This window comes from Aptenodytes patagonicus, chromosome 17, assembly GCF_965638725.1.
Source record: "Aptenodytes patagonicus chromosome 17, bAptPat1.pri.cur, whole genome shotgun sequence".
Classification (NCBI taxonomy): domain Eukaryota; kingdom Metazoa; phylum Chordata; class Aves; order Sphenisciformes; family Spheniscidae; genus Aptenodytes; species Aptenodytes patagonicus.
The window spans coordinates 8,194,452-8,213,530 of NC_134965.1; the positions used below are offsets into that span (position 1 = coordinate 8,194,452).

At 39.5% G+C, this 19,079-nt stretch overlaps 1 protein-coding gene across 1 annotated transcript in view; it reads left to right on the plus strand.

Moving 5' to 3' along the window:
* TAOK1 (TAO kinase 1) overlaps window positions 1-19,079 on the plus strand; it is a 71,302-nt gene that overhangs the window by 31,702 nt on the left and 20,521 nt on the right. The window contains exons 2-10 of the mRNA XM_076354799.1: window positions 1,478-1,704; window positions 5,941-6,012; window positions 8,984-9,085; window positions 10,459-10,504; window positions 11,421-11,517; window positions 12,309-12,422; window positions 13,201-13,292; window positions 15,829-15,922; window positions 17,336-17,417. Coding sequence (XP_076210914.1) covers window positions 1,573-1,704; window positions 5,941-6,012; window positions 8,984-9,085; window positions 10,459-10,504; window positions 11,421-11,517; window positions 12,309-12,422; window positions 13,201-13,292; window positions 15,829-15,922; window positions 17,336-17,417 — 831 coding nt within the window. The 5' untranslated portion in view covers window positions 1,478-1,572. The remainder of the gene's footprint in view (window positions 1-1,477; window positions 1,705-5,940; window positions 6,013-8,983; window positions 9,086-10,458; window positions 10,505-11,420; window positions 11,518-12,308; window positions 12,423-13,200; window positions 13,293-15,828; window positions 15,923-17,335; window positions 17,418-19,079) is intronic.

The window sequence follows — 19,079 nt, forward strand, 5'->3', positions numbered from 1 at the left end:
GCAGGAGTATGTCTTTTTCCATCCTTGGAGAAATTGCTCTGCAGGGAAGGGGAAACAAATGATTCATTGATGATCTAGAGGCTTGGAGAAAGGTGGAGTTATAGTGTCCAGAAAAGGAGGAAAAACGGACAGGGATAGGGCCTTCTGATACATTGGTTAAACTGACATTTGTTGTCTTTTTTTTTTTTGCCAGTATGAAGATGTAAAACATTTTTTAAAAACAAATTTGAGATATGAAATATGAATAAAAAAAGCACAAATCTTGACCAGACAGGGATTTTTGGAAGGAAGCGAGCCGTGTGCTTACCTGTTTGCCAGTGACACAGAATTGTTTTTATCGGTGACAATTTAGAGGGAATTGAGAGAAAATCTCAATACCCAGGCCCTTCCTTTAGGAGGGGGGCAAAAAAAAAAAGTGCATTTTACTTGTAATGGTTGTTTGGCTTCACCTGTTGTAAAGATAGAGAAGATTTTAGCACAACTCGAAAGTATACTTTTATTCTGGATAGATTCCAAGACATGCTTTGAGTAAATGAAAGCAAATGCACAGTGCAAGCAGAAAAGGCTTCGTACATTCCCAATGGCATCTGAAGTTGCAAGTTCCTCTGAAGAAAGTGTTTGCCAATGGGCTATTGTAGAAGGCTGTATCATGATGTGATGAAAATGAAAATGTATGTTTGCATCTGCTTAAGCGGAGTAGAAAGACATGCGTCGTGTGTGGAAGTGGGTGTCTCCTGTTCTGGAAGCTGTTCCTCTAAAGAAGGGGGTTGCAAATAAGACTCAGAAGAGCAGGCACTTCAGGATAGAGATCATGAATTTAGATAAGAGAAAAAACCAAAAAGGACCATGACTTATTTACTTGTGGAAGGAGAAGCTTTAGAGAGGTCTCTGTGCATGCTGAAATGAGTAGAAATTGATCACTGGCTGCTTCTTAACCGGAGTACAATTGCAGAAGAAAAAAAATACTGAGCTGAATTAAAAAACTGTAAATACAGATTAGTAAATGGCTGTGGTGTGGTTCAGACACGTCATTCTTGTATCTTGTCTTGCAAAGACCATGATATATATACATATATATGCAATTGTGTTGTCCACTTCACAAAGTCCAAACAATATTTTAAGACGTAGTGGGTGTAACTCTTCAGAGGGAGGGTGTCAAGGTCATATGGACTCACTGGTGACAAACTGGTTATCACTGTAGGTCAGAGAGATTCTGTTGACCGCTCTGCAGGCAACTGAGCAGATGCTGGAGCAAGGAATCTATCTCATTTTGTGATTTGATTTTGGTTTGTGTTCTGTCGAAATGCTTGACTGCTGTCACAGTGGGACTGTGACATTATCCCAGCAGATAGGTTGCGTTGCTTCACGCAACAGGGGTATTTGCTGTGGAAGAAGTGGAAGCTGCTCCGCTGTAGCTTTGTTTCTGGCTCTTTGAGAAGAGGATAATCAGTGAAGGATTGCAATCTTTGTCTTGCAGTAATCCATGCTGAAGAGGCTCCATTCATACAGATGAACCAAGGGTTGAGGCAGCACTTTAAACCCAGATAGTCGGTCGGCTAACTGCCCAGCAGGATGCCATCAACCAGCCGAGCGGGCAGCCTGAAGGACCCAGAAATTGCAGAGCTCTTCTTCAAAGAAGATCCAGAAAAGCTCTTCACAGATCTCCGAGAGATTGGCCATGGAAGCTTCGGAGCAGTTTATTTTGTAAGTAGCTCTGTGACTTGTGAATTTTAGCTGTGTCTCTTTTTATCTTTAAACTGTGGACGTAGACTTTTTTGAACATATTGAGGAAAAGAAACTACTGTGAATCTTTTTGTATGGTGTTTGGGGCAGAGATGTTTTCTTGTGTGTCTATACAGTCTCAGTCCGTTCACAGACTCACAGTATCTGTAAGGTGTTTGCGTACAAACTGAAAAGAAAAACTGGAAACGTGGCCCTTGCGGAAATGTGGCCCTTGCTCAGTGCTTTTAGGTGCATCGTTATGCTGCAAGCAGGGATTTATCTGCAAATTAAAACATGGACTTCTGCTCCATCGATTCTGACTGGCAATGCAGTTCTCTTGGTCTGATCGTCTCCTTATCACCTCTTGTCCCTTGAGAGAAATTGAGTTCTCTCTCCCTTCGTGCATACCCCCAGGCTCCCTTAAAGCCATTCTTTGTGTTTGACACCTGAATATTGGTGCTTTTGTTGTCATTCGTCCTGTCACATCCTTCCCTACTGCGGGCAAGAATCCCAGTATTCATCTGCATAAAACTTACTTGACGTAAACGTCTGGACAGCAGAATTTTTCCCAGGCTGCTCGTGTAGCTCAGCCAGAGGTGGGACGTCTCATGGTAACCTCATTTGCAGGTTGCTGCATGTTAACCAAAGTGCATACTGTGAGACCTTCATTAAAAAACCATTTTCCTCAGAAAACCTTTTCACATTTATAATTATAGGAGGTGTGGCCAAACCTGCCAGTTTTCCTTCAGAAAACCATTTGTGTCAGTATTTTATGAGATGCCTATTCATTGTTAATAATTGCAGCAGACCATGTTGGGAACCTTCCAGCACAAATTTAATGCAGCACAGATGAACTAATTAGGAAAAGCTTCTTAATTTTGTTCCCTGCTTAAAACTATGAGCCTCCACTGTCTGGGAACAGATCTGGGGGAGGAAGTGTTTTCTAACGAAACAGTACTCACCTGCAGCCTTTACTTCATCTCATTTACTCACTTTGGTTGAAGAGTGGATATAAAAGGAGGGAACTGACACATCTGTCTTCCTGCTACGTGGAAATATTATTGAAGTTTTTCAGGAACTCTGTATCTTCTAGAGGCGTGCATGAACCGCAGGGGTGTGGAAAACCAGCATGCAGGTAGAGGTAACCCGCGAGCTGTCTGCTAAGGGCATTCCCAGACATCAGCAAGAAGCTGCCATCTGTGGCGTTTGTAGACTGCCTGAACTTGGTAGTTGTGGTAAGAGCTGATTGCCCATTACCAGCTCCTTCTGCAAGGAGGTTGAAAGTAAGAGGTCATTAATTCCTAGGCCCTTCTTCCTCTTTTTTTCCCCCTACCATTTTAGACTACCAATTCGCTATAGGTTGGTAGTTATTCACAAAAGAGTGCGATTACTTGACGGTGTTTGGATTGTCCTTCTTTGACAGAAAGTACGTCTAATTTGGCACTCGCAAAAAGGCAAGCATAAGCAGTGCATCGCACTACTCCAACCCCTTTGGGGGCTTTATTTTTGTCAAGTAAGAGTGAGTTTCCAACAAAGAAGATACGCTGTTGCTATTTCTGTGTTAGGATGTTTTAACCTCTAAGTTTTGTGTTGTATTATGGTATCTTTTTACTAGTAGCAGGTCTAAGATCTTGAATCTGAAACTGTTTCATGTAATGTACTCAATACCTCAAAGGAAAGCCTAAAAGATGAGAAAGACAACATGGAGGGAGAAATTTAGTGTAAAATAAATAAGCGTAAAGAACTAAGGTAGAGGAGTGTATGTCTTGGGTCCTTTACTCCTCTGTAAAGCTAGGGAAAAAACTTCTCTTAAGTTTCTTTAACAAGATTTTGATTCTGCTAATGCAAACAATTAAACTTTCTCTAATCAATGTAATATTGGATTGTAGTTAATAACTGCCTAAAAGCATATTACTAAAGCCGATGACATACTCCACCTTTTCTTTGCTCATGCTTTGCTTGTATCACTGCTGAAGTTACTCTGGTCACCAGATGTTGATCCTTTGTATGGAGTTTTCAGAGGAAAGCAGGATATATGTGCATAAATGTCTGCCATAAAACAAGCCTCATTCATTTAAATCGTTTAAGTTAGCTGGCCTTGTAACAGCTTCATGGCTTTTGTCTAGGAACCGTCTTTTTTCAATTATTCAAGATCACAAGGAAACTAAAAAAGCAAATGAAACTCCATGATTGTAACATTCATGGGGTGTCAGCTGTGATGGTTCCCTCTCTCTCAGCCCCGCTGTAGCAGTGAAGGACTGTAGGTGTTAGGCAAACGCAATCAGGGTTTGCTTGCTTGGGTTTTCTAATACATAGCAGCCCCCCACCAGTCTGCTTTCATTACGTACAGCGTGGACCAAAAATGTTGATGATAAATAGATATGGGAGTAATTAACAAGTAGAAAAATCCATATAATCCTGAAATCTCCCCCTGCCTTTTTTTAAATGCAGTTTAGTCTTTTGTTGTTAGTTGTACCTACTTTTCTTTCCTTTTAGCGGTGATCCTGAGAAGGGGTGATATATTTATCTTATGTGATAACTGGCTAAGAGCGTTCACTCTTATCTATCTTTGTTTGTTACGTCCTGCAGTGGCAGAAAGTTTCTTTTTTTTTTTTTCCTTTCATAATTGAATTCAGTAAAATAATGAATTTTACTGGTTCACCTCATGGTTTTAGTTTCTTAGAAACTGGAAGTCTGGCACCTCTGAATCATTTTGGAATTATCCTTACCCTACTCCCTGCTCTGCAGTGTAATAATAGCTTTCACTTGACACAGGAAACCTACTGCACTGGAACACTGCAGATGGAGCAGAAGAATAACCCACTCTCTTTTGTTAGAGCTGTGTTCTTTCTGCTCTACTCTAGTATTTTGCTTGCCTGTTTTATTGCAGTTCTTCGCTGATTTTGAATGTTTCGGAGATTGCTTCTAATTGGTAAAGGTCTAAGAGGTGGAATTTTATTCTTCCTTTTTTGTCTCAAAACCCAAAAATAGTCGTTGTCCCCCAACCTTAGAGGTACTGTAACATCAGCAAGACAGTAGGAAGGATCCTCTCAAACAGAAAGAAAACTAAAAATAGTATCGGTTCAAGCTTATCATAACTGGTTGAAATAAAGATGGACAGGGAATTCTGGGAATCTCTTTTTAATGAACAGCAGAATTAAAACATGACTGAAAAACCTTTTTACAAAAGGCAGAGTCCCGGTACTTCATTAATCCATGTTCTGATAGGCTGTGCTTGATAGTACAAATATATTAAAAATCAGCATTTTCATCAGTGAATGCTGTGGTGCACATTATTTTGATTTATATCATTTGGCTTTGTATCCAAGTTGATTAGTCTTATCAGAGAGACTCAGAGGTCTTTTCCTCCACCACCCTTCCATGCTGCTGAAATCCTTAGCAGAGGAGAGCCTGGAGTCTTCTCTGGAGCCATCCTTCCTGCAAGGTGAAGCAGCACGCTGCCTCTTCTCCTGCCAGGGTGAATGAGCCATCGGTTTGGTGCTAAATTAAACAAAACTTCTTGTCTTACCTTGGATTGTTGCTGTCTGAAGTCAGGAAATCTGCCTTTGAAGATTGAAAACCCATGTACATTTATTGTGCGGTGTAAATAATAATATTATTGGACTGAGAAAGTGAAAGTCTGAAGGGGAATCTGAGGATGGGTCTCTTAGATCGCTGCCATCTCTCTCTGTGTCATCTGCCTTCCTTTAAGACACAATAGCTCATTTGTGGGGGCACTGGGCAGAAAGCTGCCGGTGTCTGGAGCAGGTCTCTCCTGCGCATCCTGTGACATCTTTGCTTATGTTTGGAATGGAACAAGGGGGCTGAGCCTTGCTTCTGTTTGGTCTGGAATGGACCTGGGCAGGGAGAGAAGTTGATTTAGGGAAAATCCATTCTACTTGAATCAGAGCTGTTTTTATAAGCTGTGATTTTTAGTTTAGAAGTGACGGTACTCGACTCCTGCAGAGACTTGCTGGATGCTGAGCACGGAAAATTGTCATACCTTGTCTCACAAACAGGAGGTGATCTTTAACTTTGGAAGGAAATTTCTAATAGATGCAGCAGTCACACCCCTTGGAAGATATTTTAGTTTAACTGTCTGCAAGAGTTAACTAATGGATAAAGATTTCTCATTGCTTCACTGGGAGTATGTTTGGTTTACGTCTTGTGGGAAATCATGATCTGAAGAAACTGATGCAGCATGTTTTCATGTTACAGGCACGTGATGTGCGCACCAATGAAGTGGTGGCCATCAAGAAAATGTCATATAGTGGGAAGCAGTCCAATGAGGTATGTAGAACATGTTGCTTATTAAATCTTGACCATTGCAAATACTTAATATATGGGATGATTTTAGTTAGCTTGGGTTACAACAAGAGAGATCTTTCCTATAACTGTAAAGGTGAATGAGGGTACTGTGTAAACAAAACAAGTTAGTTTACCATTCACAGTGTTTTTCTGCCTAATCTGCTCCTGGAAAAGATGGGTAGGACTCATTGCTTCCAGACACAAAGGGCTCTTTTATGGGACGACGTAAATGTGTAGAAAGCAAAAAAGAAAATTAAAAATGGTAGTTTTGTATGTTAATATGTCTTGTTGCTCTTAAACATTCAATTTTAAATACCTTTTAAAATAACTGTGTTGCTTACTGGACAAAGGAATAACAGCAGTGGATGCAGTAGTGAAAGATTCAGAGGGAATCTTGCTTGTACAAAGTAGTAAGGCAGAATGCATCCTTCCCTGGAATGGTTGTGCTGATGAGGACCTAAAACAAAAGCAAAACAGCAGTGAATGAATGAGTGTGAAAATCTGAACAGCAGCATAATTACAGAAGAACTGCCAGAGCTAGGGATTAAAGCAGTCTTTGCAGAGAGGTCTGTAAAAGTAGGCCTCTGAGATTTAGATGTTAAGTGTTTTCATGCTCACCCCAGATGTGTGTTTTTTTCCTAGGACGCTTAACAGAGATAATTGATTTTATACTTGAAATGTTTAAGTGCTATTACAGATTCTTGAAAAATCCAACGACATGAACAGCTGATTTGGTACTATTTCTGATAAACGACGTCTATGAAATCGTGGCATGATTTTTCAACAGAAGTATTTATTGTAACCATGTTGTTCAAGGCATTTATGGTTCCCTCCCTCCATTCTGTATATTCCAGTCCTAGAAGCAGTCTTGCTCCGATGAGTTTGACTAACAACTCAGTGCTTTCTGTGCCTGCCTTTTGTGTATTGATCATCTGCGCTACAAGGAGCTGAACTACTCCTTCCTTTCTGTGTGTGTGTATCTGTGTAGGAGGTAGAGGTGGCAGTGTCTCTCCAGCAGTCCTAAATTCTAACTTCATAGTTAAATTTGCTATGCGTGTTTCTATTTTGTCACTGCGGTGACTTGTTTAACTGTGTACTGATGAAAGAATAATTTGTACTTACTACTTGTCCTACTGTTTTAATTACTGTGAGCTATAAATACTCTATTCACATGAATGAAACAAACTGTGCATGCTTCAGAAATAGCTTTTGTTTGTCTTCAATGCGTATGTTTCTTTATTTTGAAGAAAGTAATAAGACCAGGATTAAAACACTTTCTATTTTACTTATATATTTATTTGTTTTGTTCGGAAGTTTGCTAGAGTTACGATCTAGCCTATGTAAAGAAAATTGATTAAGGGCATTCTGGTATTGTTTATATTTACTTTGGTTTCATAATAAGATCTTACCATTGGTGGGAACAATTATTCTCTAAAATGAGGACATATTTTATTCTAAAAATAAGTTTAAAACCTTTGAAATATGTAGTACTGTGCTCTTAATGTGATCTCAGAGCTTTTTTTTACGCAGGAAATCATGAATACGTCTGGACTAATATATCACTTCTCTCTTCCCAATATAGAAGTTTAGCGTGGCGCTTTCTTGGTTTGGCTTTTATTGCTTAGTACCTCAAAGCCTTTGAGGCTAAAGGTAAAAGGCAGCTTAGTCGTTCTTGTACTGGAACAAGGGTGCCAGGGAGAGAGTTTATGTTAGTATAGCTGCACTAATGTCATTCTCATGAAGTCTCTGGTGTTGAGAAATGCTGCCTCGGTTGTGGCTACCATGTTCCCTGGTTTCATTTGTTTCTCTAACCATAAAAATTTTATTGAGGAGGATTTGGGTTTTGTACATGTTTTCCAAAGTATTTGGGTATATGGGACCTCTGTCCATCTATGAATCCTAGCTGCATACATACACCTGAAGAACTGTGTGCTGAGAGATTAACAGGACCTGGAAAACAGCCTTTGAACCTTTTGGTGTTGGGTGAGGTTTCTCTGCTTCTGATTAACTTCAGAACTGATACTCTTTCTTGAAAATGTTTCCAGTGTCAACACTGCTGTGTTGACGTCTGCATACTTAAACGGTTTCAGCTACTGCATTTGTTTTTGAAAAATCTTTTCCGGTAGTTTTGCTGTTGCACTTACAAGCTTTTGCCTTTCTTGCCGGAGGAGGTGTGGATGTGCAGCAAATGGGAGGACTTGGTGATTTCCTCCGAGGGGAGTAATGGCAGTGTCTTAGGCACGCATTGGAAAATGATTCTATGACGTTTTGGCCTCCTCTGTACTTTAAAGTTGCACTGGCAGAACTCCCTTTATTATAAACCTGGATTTTGTTTCATCTGTTTATTCTTTTACTGCTGGAGAACCATTCTGTTATCTCGTAGAGAACTCATTTTAAATTGGTCCTTGTAAGACTAAACTAGTAATGGAGAAACATTATCAAGAATGTAGTCAGATATTTGGCGGCTGATAAATGGAGCCTCGTCCAGTGTAATATAGTTACTAGTAGGGTTAAGTCTTTATAGCTACAAGAGTTCAGTGAGAGACAGCTGATCCTGCTGAAGGGCACTTATCGTCCGCATCTCTTTCAGGTTGGGATGTTTGTTTGATTTGACAACAGAAATGGTATCCCTTAAAAAAGGATTGCTTCTGTTTTGAGGACTTGCGCAGATATTAAGTGTTTACCAGTATATCCTACGCATACATATCAAGTATTACATTGATGAGAGATCCTTAGAACCTTCCCATACAGCCTAATCGATCAACTTCTTATTTTGTAGATCTGTTGAGGAGTTAAGTAGTGAACATCACGGTGTTGATGTAAATTTATTTTGACTTGGAACCTTAAGATGGTTTTGCCTCTTAAAATAATTAAATGGCATACTAACTTAACAACAATCGGAAAAAAGGTAACAGTTTTTATAAAGTCTTTCTATTCCTTTTATTTTCTACAGAAATGGCAGGATATTATTAAGGAAGTCAAGTTCCTCCAAAGAATAAAACACCCTAACAGTATAGAATACAAAGGCTGCTATTTGCGGGAGCATACAGCATGGGTAAGCATCTGCTGCACTCTGCACTTCTCTTGCCTTGGTTAAGGGGGCTTTAAAATATCTCCAGCTGGCTTTCAGGAGGCACCTGAACATTTGCATGGCACAGACTCTGATGAGAGTAGCCAAGGCCCTTACAGATGCTCAGCAAAACTGACTGTAGTTTTTGGAAACAAGATTTAGGGAAATTTTCCCTTTCACTTGCAGAGTAAGGTGATTGTGCTGTTGTTCTAGTATATTTAGCTTGATGGATGGGTATTTAAAATAAATAATAATGAGCTGGGGGGGCACCCACCAAATTTATCCATCGCTTTTCTTGCTGTAAGGAGAGGTGAGAATTTCACTTGTACTGAGTGGAAGGCAAGTATGGCAACTTTATTAGATACTTGCAGGTCATTCAACAACGTGTTTGGTATGCCGCTGAGTATTAATGGTTCAGTACTTTACAGGTTGACTGAATATGTTCCAGAAATAAGTGTTCAGTTGTATTTTAATGAAATAGGTTAGAATCTCTACTGATAATTGTAATTAAAGTATATTTTGAGCAGCTAATATTTCTACTATTTAACTATATTCTTCTGTTGTGTATTGTTTACTTCTGTTGTGATTTTTGTGTGTGTGTGTTTAGGTGACAAAACCAAGTAGCTGGTTTTATCTCTGGCTGCCATGTCCTACCCAGTTTCATACATTTGATTTAAACAAACATAAAACCCCAACCCTTCCCCCCCCCCCCAACTAAATTTGGTTTATTTGAGTTTGTTTGCATAAAGATGTGTGTGTGGGAATAGATGCAATTGGCTGTGCAGAGGAAGCATTTTGTCAAATAAAAAGTGTGATGTAGCACCTCTCATTGACAAAATTTTTGTAGTATGATATGCTAAAGAAATCATATTGTTGAACTAACAGTTTAAATTGTAAGTACTGTTCATGTATTAGCTTCGATAAATCTGTATGACAAAGTTTTAGTTTCTTTTTTTGAAATTTGACTGGGGCAAAATCTTAAGTAAATCCCTAAATAGCCCTTTAATACTCCGATAAGCTCGTTAAGTGCAATTTAACATTCCTGTTAAGTACGTGCATATAAAATAAGATATGTAATACGATACATAACTGGTTTTGAATATGCTTTTGCCTTCCTTACAAGTTTTGTTGCTTCCTATCTTACACAGGAAGGCTATGCTAATTCCAGTTAGAGCTGTCCTTGTGGGAGGGGTCAGTGTGACAGTGCTAAGATGGGGCTTATGTTACAAGCGATACTTGTTTTGTTATGGCAGTCTGCACTGTATGCACGGGTGATTATTTCTAGATTTCTCCTTAGAAATCTAGAAAATATGCATTTAGAGATTTTCTAACAACTATTTTGATTTCTTCCCATACAGCTTGTTATGGAATATTGCTTAGGATCAGCATCAGACTTACTAGAAGGTATGTCACACACATTTATTTGATTGAAAGTCAGAAGTATAGTACTGAAGTAGGAGGTTACAGCATCACAGAATTGTCCTTGACTATATAGTTTTATTTGGGGGCAGACTGTGTGTGAACAGTTGCAGTTCTTCAAATTCTTGCATGGCTGTAATGGTTTTTCTGTAGAATACTGGCTTTCCTAGGTGCCTAGTTTCTCCTTGGTTCATATTATTTTAAAGTTGTTGGTCAGCTACTTATTTTCTTCTGAGTTTTAGGTTCTCCTGTCACGACAGTTCAAGATTTATTTCTGAAAACCTTTGCTGTTGATCCTAATGCTTACTAACAACTGTAGGCCTGTTGACTAAAATAGCACTGCAGCAGTATTAGGGTTTTCCTTGATGAGGTCTTTTGTTAAATGGTCGTTTTTCTATCAGGCTTCTTGAAGTGAACTTTCTTTGAAGATAGATGTGTGGCCAGTAAGTTGTTCATCTCCTTTCTTTGCCAGAAGCGTTTCAGGACAAAAGGCTGAGCTGCCAGAGAGTCATCTGTATTGCTACAGTTTATTTATTCATGTGTGAATGGTCGTAAAGTTCTAGGGTTTGGGATTTAGCTTCATTAATGGAAAATTGAATATTGAGTCTCAAACAGGTATTTGGGAGAATGGTCACAGAACTGACAGGAATGTAGTTTATGGTTGCAAAGTGGTCTCTTTTTGATAGTAAATAGCTGCTGTTTTACAGTTAGAAGATTACATCTGACTATAGAATGTACTCTATGCTGTGAGCTATTTTTATGTTTGCTTCTCATACTGAACCTAGTAAAAATGAAGTTTTAGTATTTTCTCTCTGTTTACATTGTCAACAGTACTCATTTGCATGCTGCAAACTGCATTGTTTTCTTTAATATTAAATTTCAAATACATTCTTTCCTTAAGTTCATAAAAAGCCATTGCAAGAAGTGGAAATAGCAGCAATTACCCATGGTGCTCTCCAGGGATTAGCATACTTGCATTCTCACAATATGATCCATAGGTAAGTGGTTATACTTTTGCTGTCTCACACACTTACAGGTAATTTACTTCGTTGATTGTATCCCCTTCATCCCAAATTTAATATTTGTAAGCAGGGAGTTTCTTTTTGCACTGTCCATATGCTCCCAGACCAGTGATTTATAGTGGCCAAATACTAGCAAGCTATGTATCTCCTTATGCACTATCTCTTACAGCTGGTGGTCATAATTTCTGCAGAATTGCTTTGAATCTGCTAAGCTTTTCAATACTTGATACGATGCTGATTGTTCCCTGAAGCAGTGAATAGCGAGGCAGGCTGAGTTCACCTAAATAGCTTGTAGCAACTGCAAGGCAAAGATTGCTGGGGCGGGGGGGGAGCGCTAATACTTGAAATTGAAAAGTTAGTTTTACATGAACACACAGGTTGAGAAGCACACAGTAAGTATGGGATGCAAATGTTCTTTGTGTTTGGAGTACGTGCTGCGTTTTAGTTGGATGAAGGATTTGAATAGTTACATTATTAGGACTTTCTGAAAAACATTTGTAAAGGACATAGTTGGCTCAGAAGGTTTTGCTGAACTGTATGAAGCTTATCCAGGTGTGCCATTTTAAGTTGATTTTTAAGACAAACTAGATTCCAAGATCAAGGGCCATGTTAAGCAGTTAACCTAAAGGTTAAAGATTTAGTATTTGGAGGAAATGTGGGTATTCTGCAGCTTGAACATGTGAATACTGGCGTGTTTTGTACTCTGTCCTATAGAAGGTGTTCTTTTTTGGAGGAGAATAATACTGACACTTGTATTCTATAACCAGAGATATCAAGGCAGGAAACATCCTGCTGACAGAGCCAGGACAGGTGAAACTTGCTGACTTTGGGTCTGCTTCCATAGCATCTCCTGCCAACTCATTTGTGGGGACGCCATATTGGTAAGCCAAGAGTTTTACACATTTCTGGCTTTGTGAAGTAAAAGGATCATTTACTGGGTATTTAATGTACTTGGGCTTTATTGGAGCTAGCTTTGTAATCTTCCGGTTGTGGTAGCGATAAAATGTACTTTGCAAAAAAAAAAAATTAAATAGTAAGTAGGCTCTGACTTCAAGAAATTGTGAATCCTTATATTTGTAGCTCACAAAAAGTAACAAAAACGTTTTGTTGTTCTACTTACGCTGACTTGAAGTGGTAGAGGTGGGATTGAATCATCTGTAATATATTTTAATCACTCCCCCCCAGTGGTTTTAACAATTCGTATATTCTCACCACATCTGGTTGTTGAAATAACTGAAGTGTTTTTTCTTTCATAGGAAAGGCCAGGTTCATTGAACAAAACCCTTTGCAGACCCCTTGTATGCTTTTGATCTCTTACACCTAATCTGTGGTGTTCACACAACTGCATGCTATAACTATTTCACCAGAGTTGGCCAGCCAGCTAAACTATTGGAAATGTGGGAGGGCGAGAAGGTGGTGATACTCATAAAGGGAGAGCTGGGCAAAGCACAGGAGAACATTGCGCAGCCTCTCTGCGGGCTTGTACTAGTGGGGGTGCCCGGTCTTTGTTCCCAGTATCCCGTGTTCATGCCTGATACCTTGGGGAATGATTTGTTTACAGTAGCTGAAATCAGTGAGACAGCCTCTTCCATTGAAATACTGATGATAATAATGCGTTCCATTGCCCAGAATTTTATGAGCACCAATTTCCTATTTTAGGATGGCCCCAGAAGTGATTTTAGCCATGGATGAAGGGCAGTATGATGGCAAAGTAGATGTTTGGTCTCTTGGAATTACCTGTATTGAGTTAGGTAAGTTATTTTCTTTGAAAAATTATAAAATGTAGTTATTTAATACCTAGAACATATTCAGCTGAATCACGGCGCAGAAGATCTATGCTTCCTTCCTCGTCCTGGTTTCTCTGGGACTTGAGTTTTATAGAAAAGAGCTAAATGTGCTCTCTAGAATTCAAGACCAAGTCTCCAATTTGATGTTTATTGAACTGTTGTTTTCCTTACCCAAAGAAAGAGTTATATAGACAAAGAAAATAGCCAAGCTATATCACTAAAGGTGTTCATATTCTGTGGGAGAGGCAGTTAACTTTTGAACTGAAAAAGTCTATTTGCTGAACAGCTTTAGAAATGAACTGTTAAAAGTACCAGCGTGAAAATATATTTAATGATACAAGTTGATATTGTTTGCATGAAAATTTAAGATACATTAACAAGTCCTGCAATAACGAAGTTTTAGATAAGTGGACAGCCTCAAAGCTATATTTGGTGTATGTTGTCACTTGTGAATAGATTTGGCTGGAAAATCTCTTTTAAAAAAAAAAAAAAAACCAACAAAAACCCCAGCATATGGAATAATCCAGTTTTGAAGTGGTAACCTATAAGCCAAAACCCAAAGAAATGATGGCATTGCCATTAGAACAGACCCCTTAACACAGAACGTCAGTTTAAAAGGACTGTGTTAGTGTGGCATTCTATGTAAATTTAACGTGTAGTATTTTCTTGAAACAAAAATACACTTGCTGAAGCACACCACCGTGCACAGCACTACTCTCAGGATCCAGCTCTGCAGAGACACTTAGCTGTAAGTTTTTCTTGGGATGGTGAGGTTCAGTGCTGCTCATTGCACCTGAGGCTGGCCTACCGTCCTTGTCAGATCTCCTTGCTCGTACTCCGACCTCAGTGGAGGCGCAGCCTGGCTGGGCAGTGAGAGCTCTCAGGAACACGCTAATCCGTGTGAACTGCACAGTTTAGCTAAAAATGCTGTCTGGCATTCCAAACTGTCAACTTCATTTTCTTCCAGGACGTGAAGTAGATTCTTTCTTCAGAGCAGAGATTTTTTTGGTTGCCAATATAAAGCAAGTTGAAGGGGTGTGACTGTCATGACAGAATCCTGCTCCGAGTGGAGTAAGGAGACTTGGCTGGCTGCAGCGCTCCAGGAATGCAGTGAGCTCATGGCCACCACACCCCCGGGTGCCTTCCTGCACGCTGCCTTTTTGCAATGTGAAGCGTTAGGCTTCGTCTATGGCTTCTAGCGTGGTGGGAGGTGAGACTAGGTCAGGACGGTAGAGCGTTGTAGGCTGGGTCAGTGTGGTTATCTCACTTGTGTTGGTTTGAATAAGCATGGGAAGAAGGCAGGAAAATGAAACACCTAATAGTCTTCTCAAACTATTACTTAGTCTTAGAAATGGCCTCATTGAAGGCTCAGTTTCTGTGTTTCCTAAAGATTTTTATTTTATTCAGGTGAGTTAAGAGAATAAAGAGAGAATAGTCAGTTAAAATAGTTTAAGGGGTCAGTTAAAATAGCTTAATGGATAATCAGTCTGATCCTTGATAGCAGCAACTGGTTATCTGACAGATTAGAGAAGGTAAAGTGCTACATTTGAGGAAAGGCTTAACTCCTCAGTTTACCCGTTCTGAGGAATTTGTAGGGCTTAGTCCGTCCTCAGATAGCAATGAGTGAACAGTGATCTCTGATACATAGCTTACTGCTACTATTTGACTCGAAATTAAAAAGCAGAATAAGAAACCCAGCATTATTTTTCCTTGTTTGTTTTTTTCAGGAAGGAAAGTTTTCTGTTACATTACTAGTCCTACTAGTGTAGGAACGTCCTCGTGGCCTGACCAGCTTCTCTGGAATGTTTATGGCGAGGCTGAGCTTTATAGGTTTACCCCATAAACATTCTGATGAAGCTTCAATTTTGTTGTTACAGTGAGATCATCTCCTTCCTCATTAAGCTTTCATGCTGTGTCAATCTATAAGAGTAACACAAGCTTGAAAGAGAGAGAAGAGCCAAAGAGAATGCAACTCTCAAAATAGTATAAAGAGTTGGCCTGTTACTGACTTCCTGCCCATGTGCTTAGTCAGTTCAGTGTGATTTGATGGTTCTTGTAACCAGCCTTTTCTTCATCACTGCTGTCCTGCTAGAATTAAATATTTGTTAGCTTTTTAGCAACTATAGCTTAAAAAAAAAAGGGGGGGGGGCATGAAACCAAGAATGCTTAGTGGCTAAACACCGAGTATAGAGCTTACTGTTAACTTACTCCTATTTTAGTACATTAAAATGAGTCAGAGAACTCAACTATGATAAACCACATAATTTAAAAGCTTGAGAGGACAAGGCATTTGATCTTCAAAGTGCTTTCATCTTCTGCAGTGGTATAGGACATATGCCAACATATCTGTCTGATTGCAGGGTAGGGTTGGTTTGGGGTTCCGTGTTCAGGCAATAGTGATTCTGCTGATGTGGTTTTCTTTTTAAAGGGATGTAAACTAAAAAAGAGCAAAAACATGAGACTATCCCCCTATATAAAAATTATTTTCTTTTGTGTGTAGCGGAAAGGAAGCCTCCTTTGTTTAATATGAACGCAATGAGTGCCTTATATCACATAGCGCAGAATGAATCCCCTACACTACAGTCTAATGAATGGTAAGTATTACTGAGGGAGGAATGTTGTAGATAATTGTTGTAAATGGAGTGCTTTGTCTTGCTGAGTTCTTGAAATGGCTAGATTCCTGTTGGGAGGATGTGAGCTGGAAGGTTCTTATTAGGTTCACTATACATTTCATATACAAAATTGACCAATTACTAAATATGCATTTTAGACTCTAGAATGTAGTGGAAACAAGACATGGTGCTGGAAGAACGAAAGATCCTGTAAAAATTCAGTTCATGGGTCAGTAAGCTTTTGAAGCTCCTAGGCTAGCCAAAAATGTGGTTTTTAGTGTTTTTTAATCACAAACCACACTGTCAATTCCTAAATCTTGTTTTGTTGAAGTATTGCTTTGCAAGATGAAGACACTGCTTGTGTGCGGCAAGTGTCTGTTGCATAAACTTCAGAAGAATAAAGCACAGTAGTAACGTTTTGTGCCTCCCAGCCTCAGCAACTGTCTTTTGAAACAGCAAACACAGAAAACTAATTTCAAAAGTTAAAAACTTCCTAATTACGTTTTTCTGAGCCATAGTTCTAGGCCTCTAACAAAATACATTGTGCCATATTTTTATAATTTTTTTTCTACTTTTGAGATTTTCTGGTTAGGCTGTTTCACACCCTGGTGCTTTGTAAAACATTCAACTCATTTTATGCATTTTTCTGACCAAAAAATGCAATAATTTAATTTACTGAAAAATTGCAGTAGCAAAAACTCCCATTACATCATGGGAGGAGGGAAGTGGTGGGGGAGGAAAGAAACAAAACCTGTACAACTGGTGTGCTGCTGTTTTCAGGGTATAATCCTGCCCTTCTGAAAACCTGTGTTCAAAGGCAGAAAGGGCAAAATACAGAATTTTAGCTTACGGAGAGAGAGATGTTACTGAAGAAATCATGACCTTAAGTCTTAACTTGTGACGGATTGCACAATAGTGTAGAAGTTGTGTCTGAGGGGCCAAAGGCATTTCAGGAATTGGGTATTAATACAGTTTGTGGATGAAACACCTGCACACAGAGGTGAAACAGGGCAGGGGCTCTGATTAGACCTTGAAGAGTTTGTGCAATATAGAATTTGACAGGATTGATGCTCACACTGAGATGTGTGGGTGTCCGCCTTTATACAGAACTTCCCTTCCTATTGAATTGCCCCGTATTTTTGCATTCTTAAGCTGAAACATTTTGACTGGAAGCTGAGGTTAAAGGGATCTACTTACTAATAGCGGTGGGCTTTGGCTTGGCTAGGGATGTCAGAGGCTGTAGTATGAAGTACTGGGCCTGTGTGGTTTCTCCTCACTCTTTCTACTAGCAGTGCCCAAATGTGAATGTCTTGATTCCTTAATGAGCTTTGAAAATTAAACTGGGTAGTTAACTCAGATGTTTGTTTGTTTTTTTTTTCTCTTTCCTTGCCACAGGTCTGATTATTTTCGAAACTTCGTAGATTCTTGCCTCCAGAAAATTCCTCAAGACAGGCCTACATCAGAGGAGCTTCTGAAGGTTGGCTCACTTGTCCTTTTTGTTTTCCACATGGTATTAAAAAGGGGCCATGCCCTGTGACACTCTTCTGTCTCACCTACCGTACTAGGTTATGGTTAACGATGCTCTCTCTGTCCGTTGTCCCTAATACCTTTGAGCTGAGGGTGCTGTGGAGTGTACCGAGCTGGCAGTCCTAGCTTTACTGCCCCTTTGCAGTGTCTCGGGCAGTTCCCCAGGTGACTTTTCAAGCCAGCCTTGTTCTCATCGTAAAAGGACACCCCAGCAAGTGACACTGGATGACCATCGACTTGTCGAGAGTTACAGTTTCTTAAGCTCAGTCTATCCTTCCAGTGATTATAATTAATCCTGACAGAGCTGCCATGCATTTAGTTAACAAATACCTTTCGTTACTTCCCTCTTTATTCTATGCTATATATATTCCTAAAGGCTTTTTATCCTCTCCCATCTCCTATGTGCTTTACACGTAGAACTGAAATCCGCTGTTCTAGTAGTATCCCTGGGGGGAAGGGGGCAGAGGAAAGCAGTTTTTCTTCCCCATACTTTTCCTTGACATGAATAAGCCTCAGCCGTCTGCAGGTTTTCTGCTTTATTTCTTAGCTTTTTTTTCTTCATTTGTGCTCCTGTATGCTGCAGATACTTGGTTTTCCTTGCTCTAGTCTGGAAACAAAGCCAATGTGGTAGATTGTTGCAAAAAGCTGACGTGTTCCTAAGTGAACGCAACTCACATAGAAGTTAGATGATAGAGCTGCTTTATTGTAAGTGTGACTTTGATGGATTTCCTTTGTGGCATCAGGTGGCATTCAGAATTTTGCTAACTTGTCATTCTCTTTACAGTGCTCGTGATGTTATTTTGGGGTTTTTTTTTTTATCCCAGCCATGTTTCTGCTAAACAGCGGTTTTCCAAAATTTTGCATTGCAGGGAAATGGATGCTATTTATGAAGGTTTTATCATCACCTTTTTGCATGTTTTTACTAAAATGGTTCTGAGGACTTTTGCCTCTTTAAAAACTGTGTATTCAGAAAGTAAATGCAATTATCCAGTAAAGGTTTCGGTGTGGGTGTGTAGTCCTGCCATTTCAGAATTCTGCAGATTGGTTTTATTTTGAGCAATGCACTGCAATTAAAGAGAACATTGATGGAAATTAAATGTTAGTGAATGTATTCCTTCCATATTTATAGTCTGAAACAGCTGCATGCCACTGTACAGGGACAGGTAGGGAATGTGACATGTTGGAAATGGCAGCGCAGTTCTCCAAAGGAACAAAATGAAACTAGCGGTGGTGTTAATGACTCATGCTTGCACAGCACATTTAATCTGGAGACTGCAAAAGCTGCTTCTGACATACGCAGACAGGACTTGTTTTACCTATTGGCTAAATGTAGCCACCTTTGCAGTGAAATGCAGTGAATATTAAAAAAAAAAAAAGAGCATAACATGGCTAACTGTTCTAGGGCCGGGCTTGAAGGTTCACAGCCTATTTTATGACTCAGAGCTGTATGCCGAATATTTGATTCTCAAGCTTTTCTAAACAAGGAAAAGGGTTTTATAGTGAGAGTTAGCTGATGAGTTAATTAACATTTGGTTAGAGATACTTAACCAGTCTAACACCGTTAGCACTTATGTTATTTGCTGGTCTTCCCCCTCTAAACCACAAGTAGATA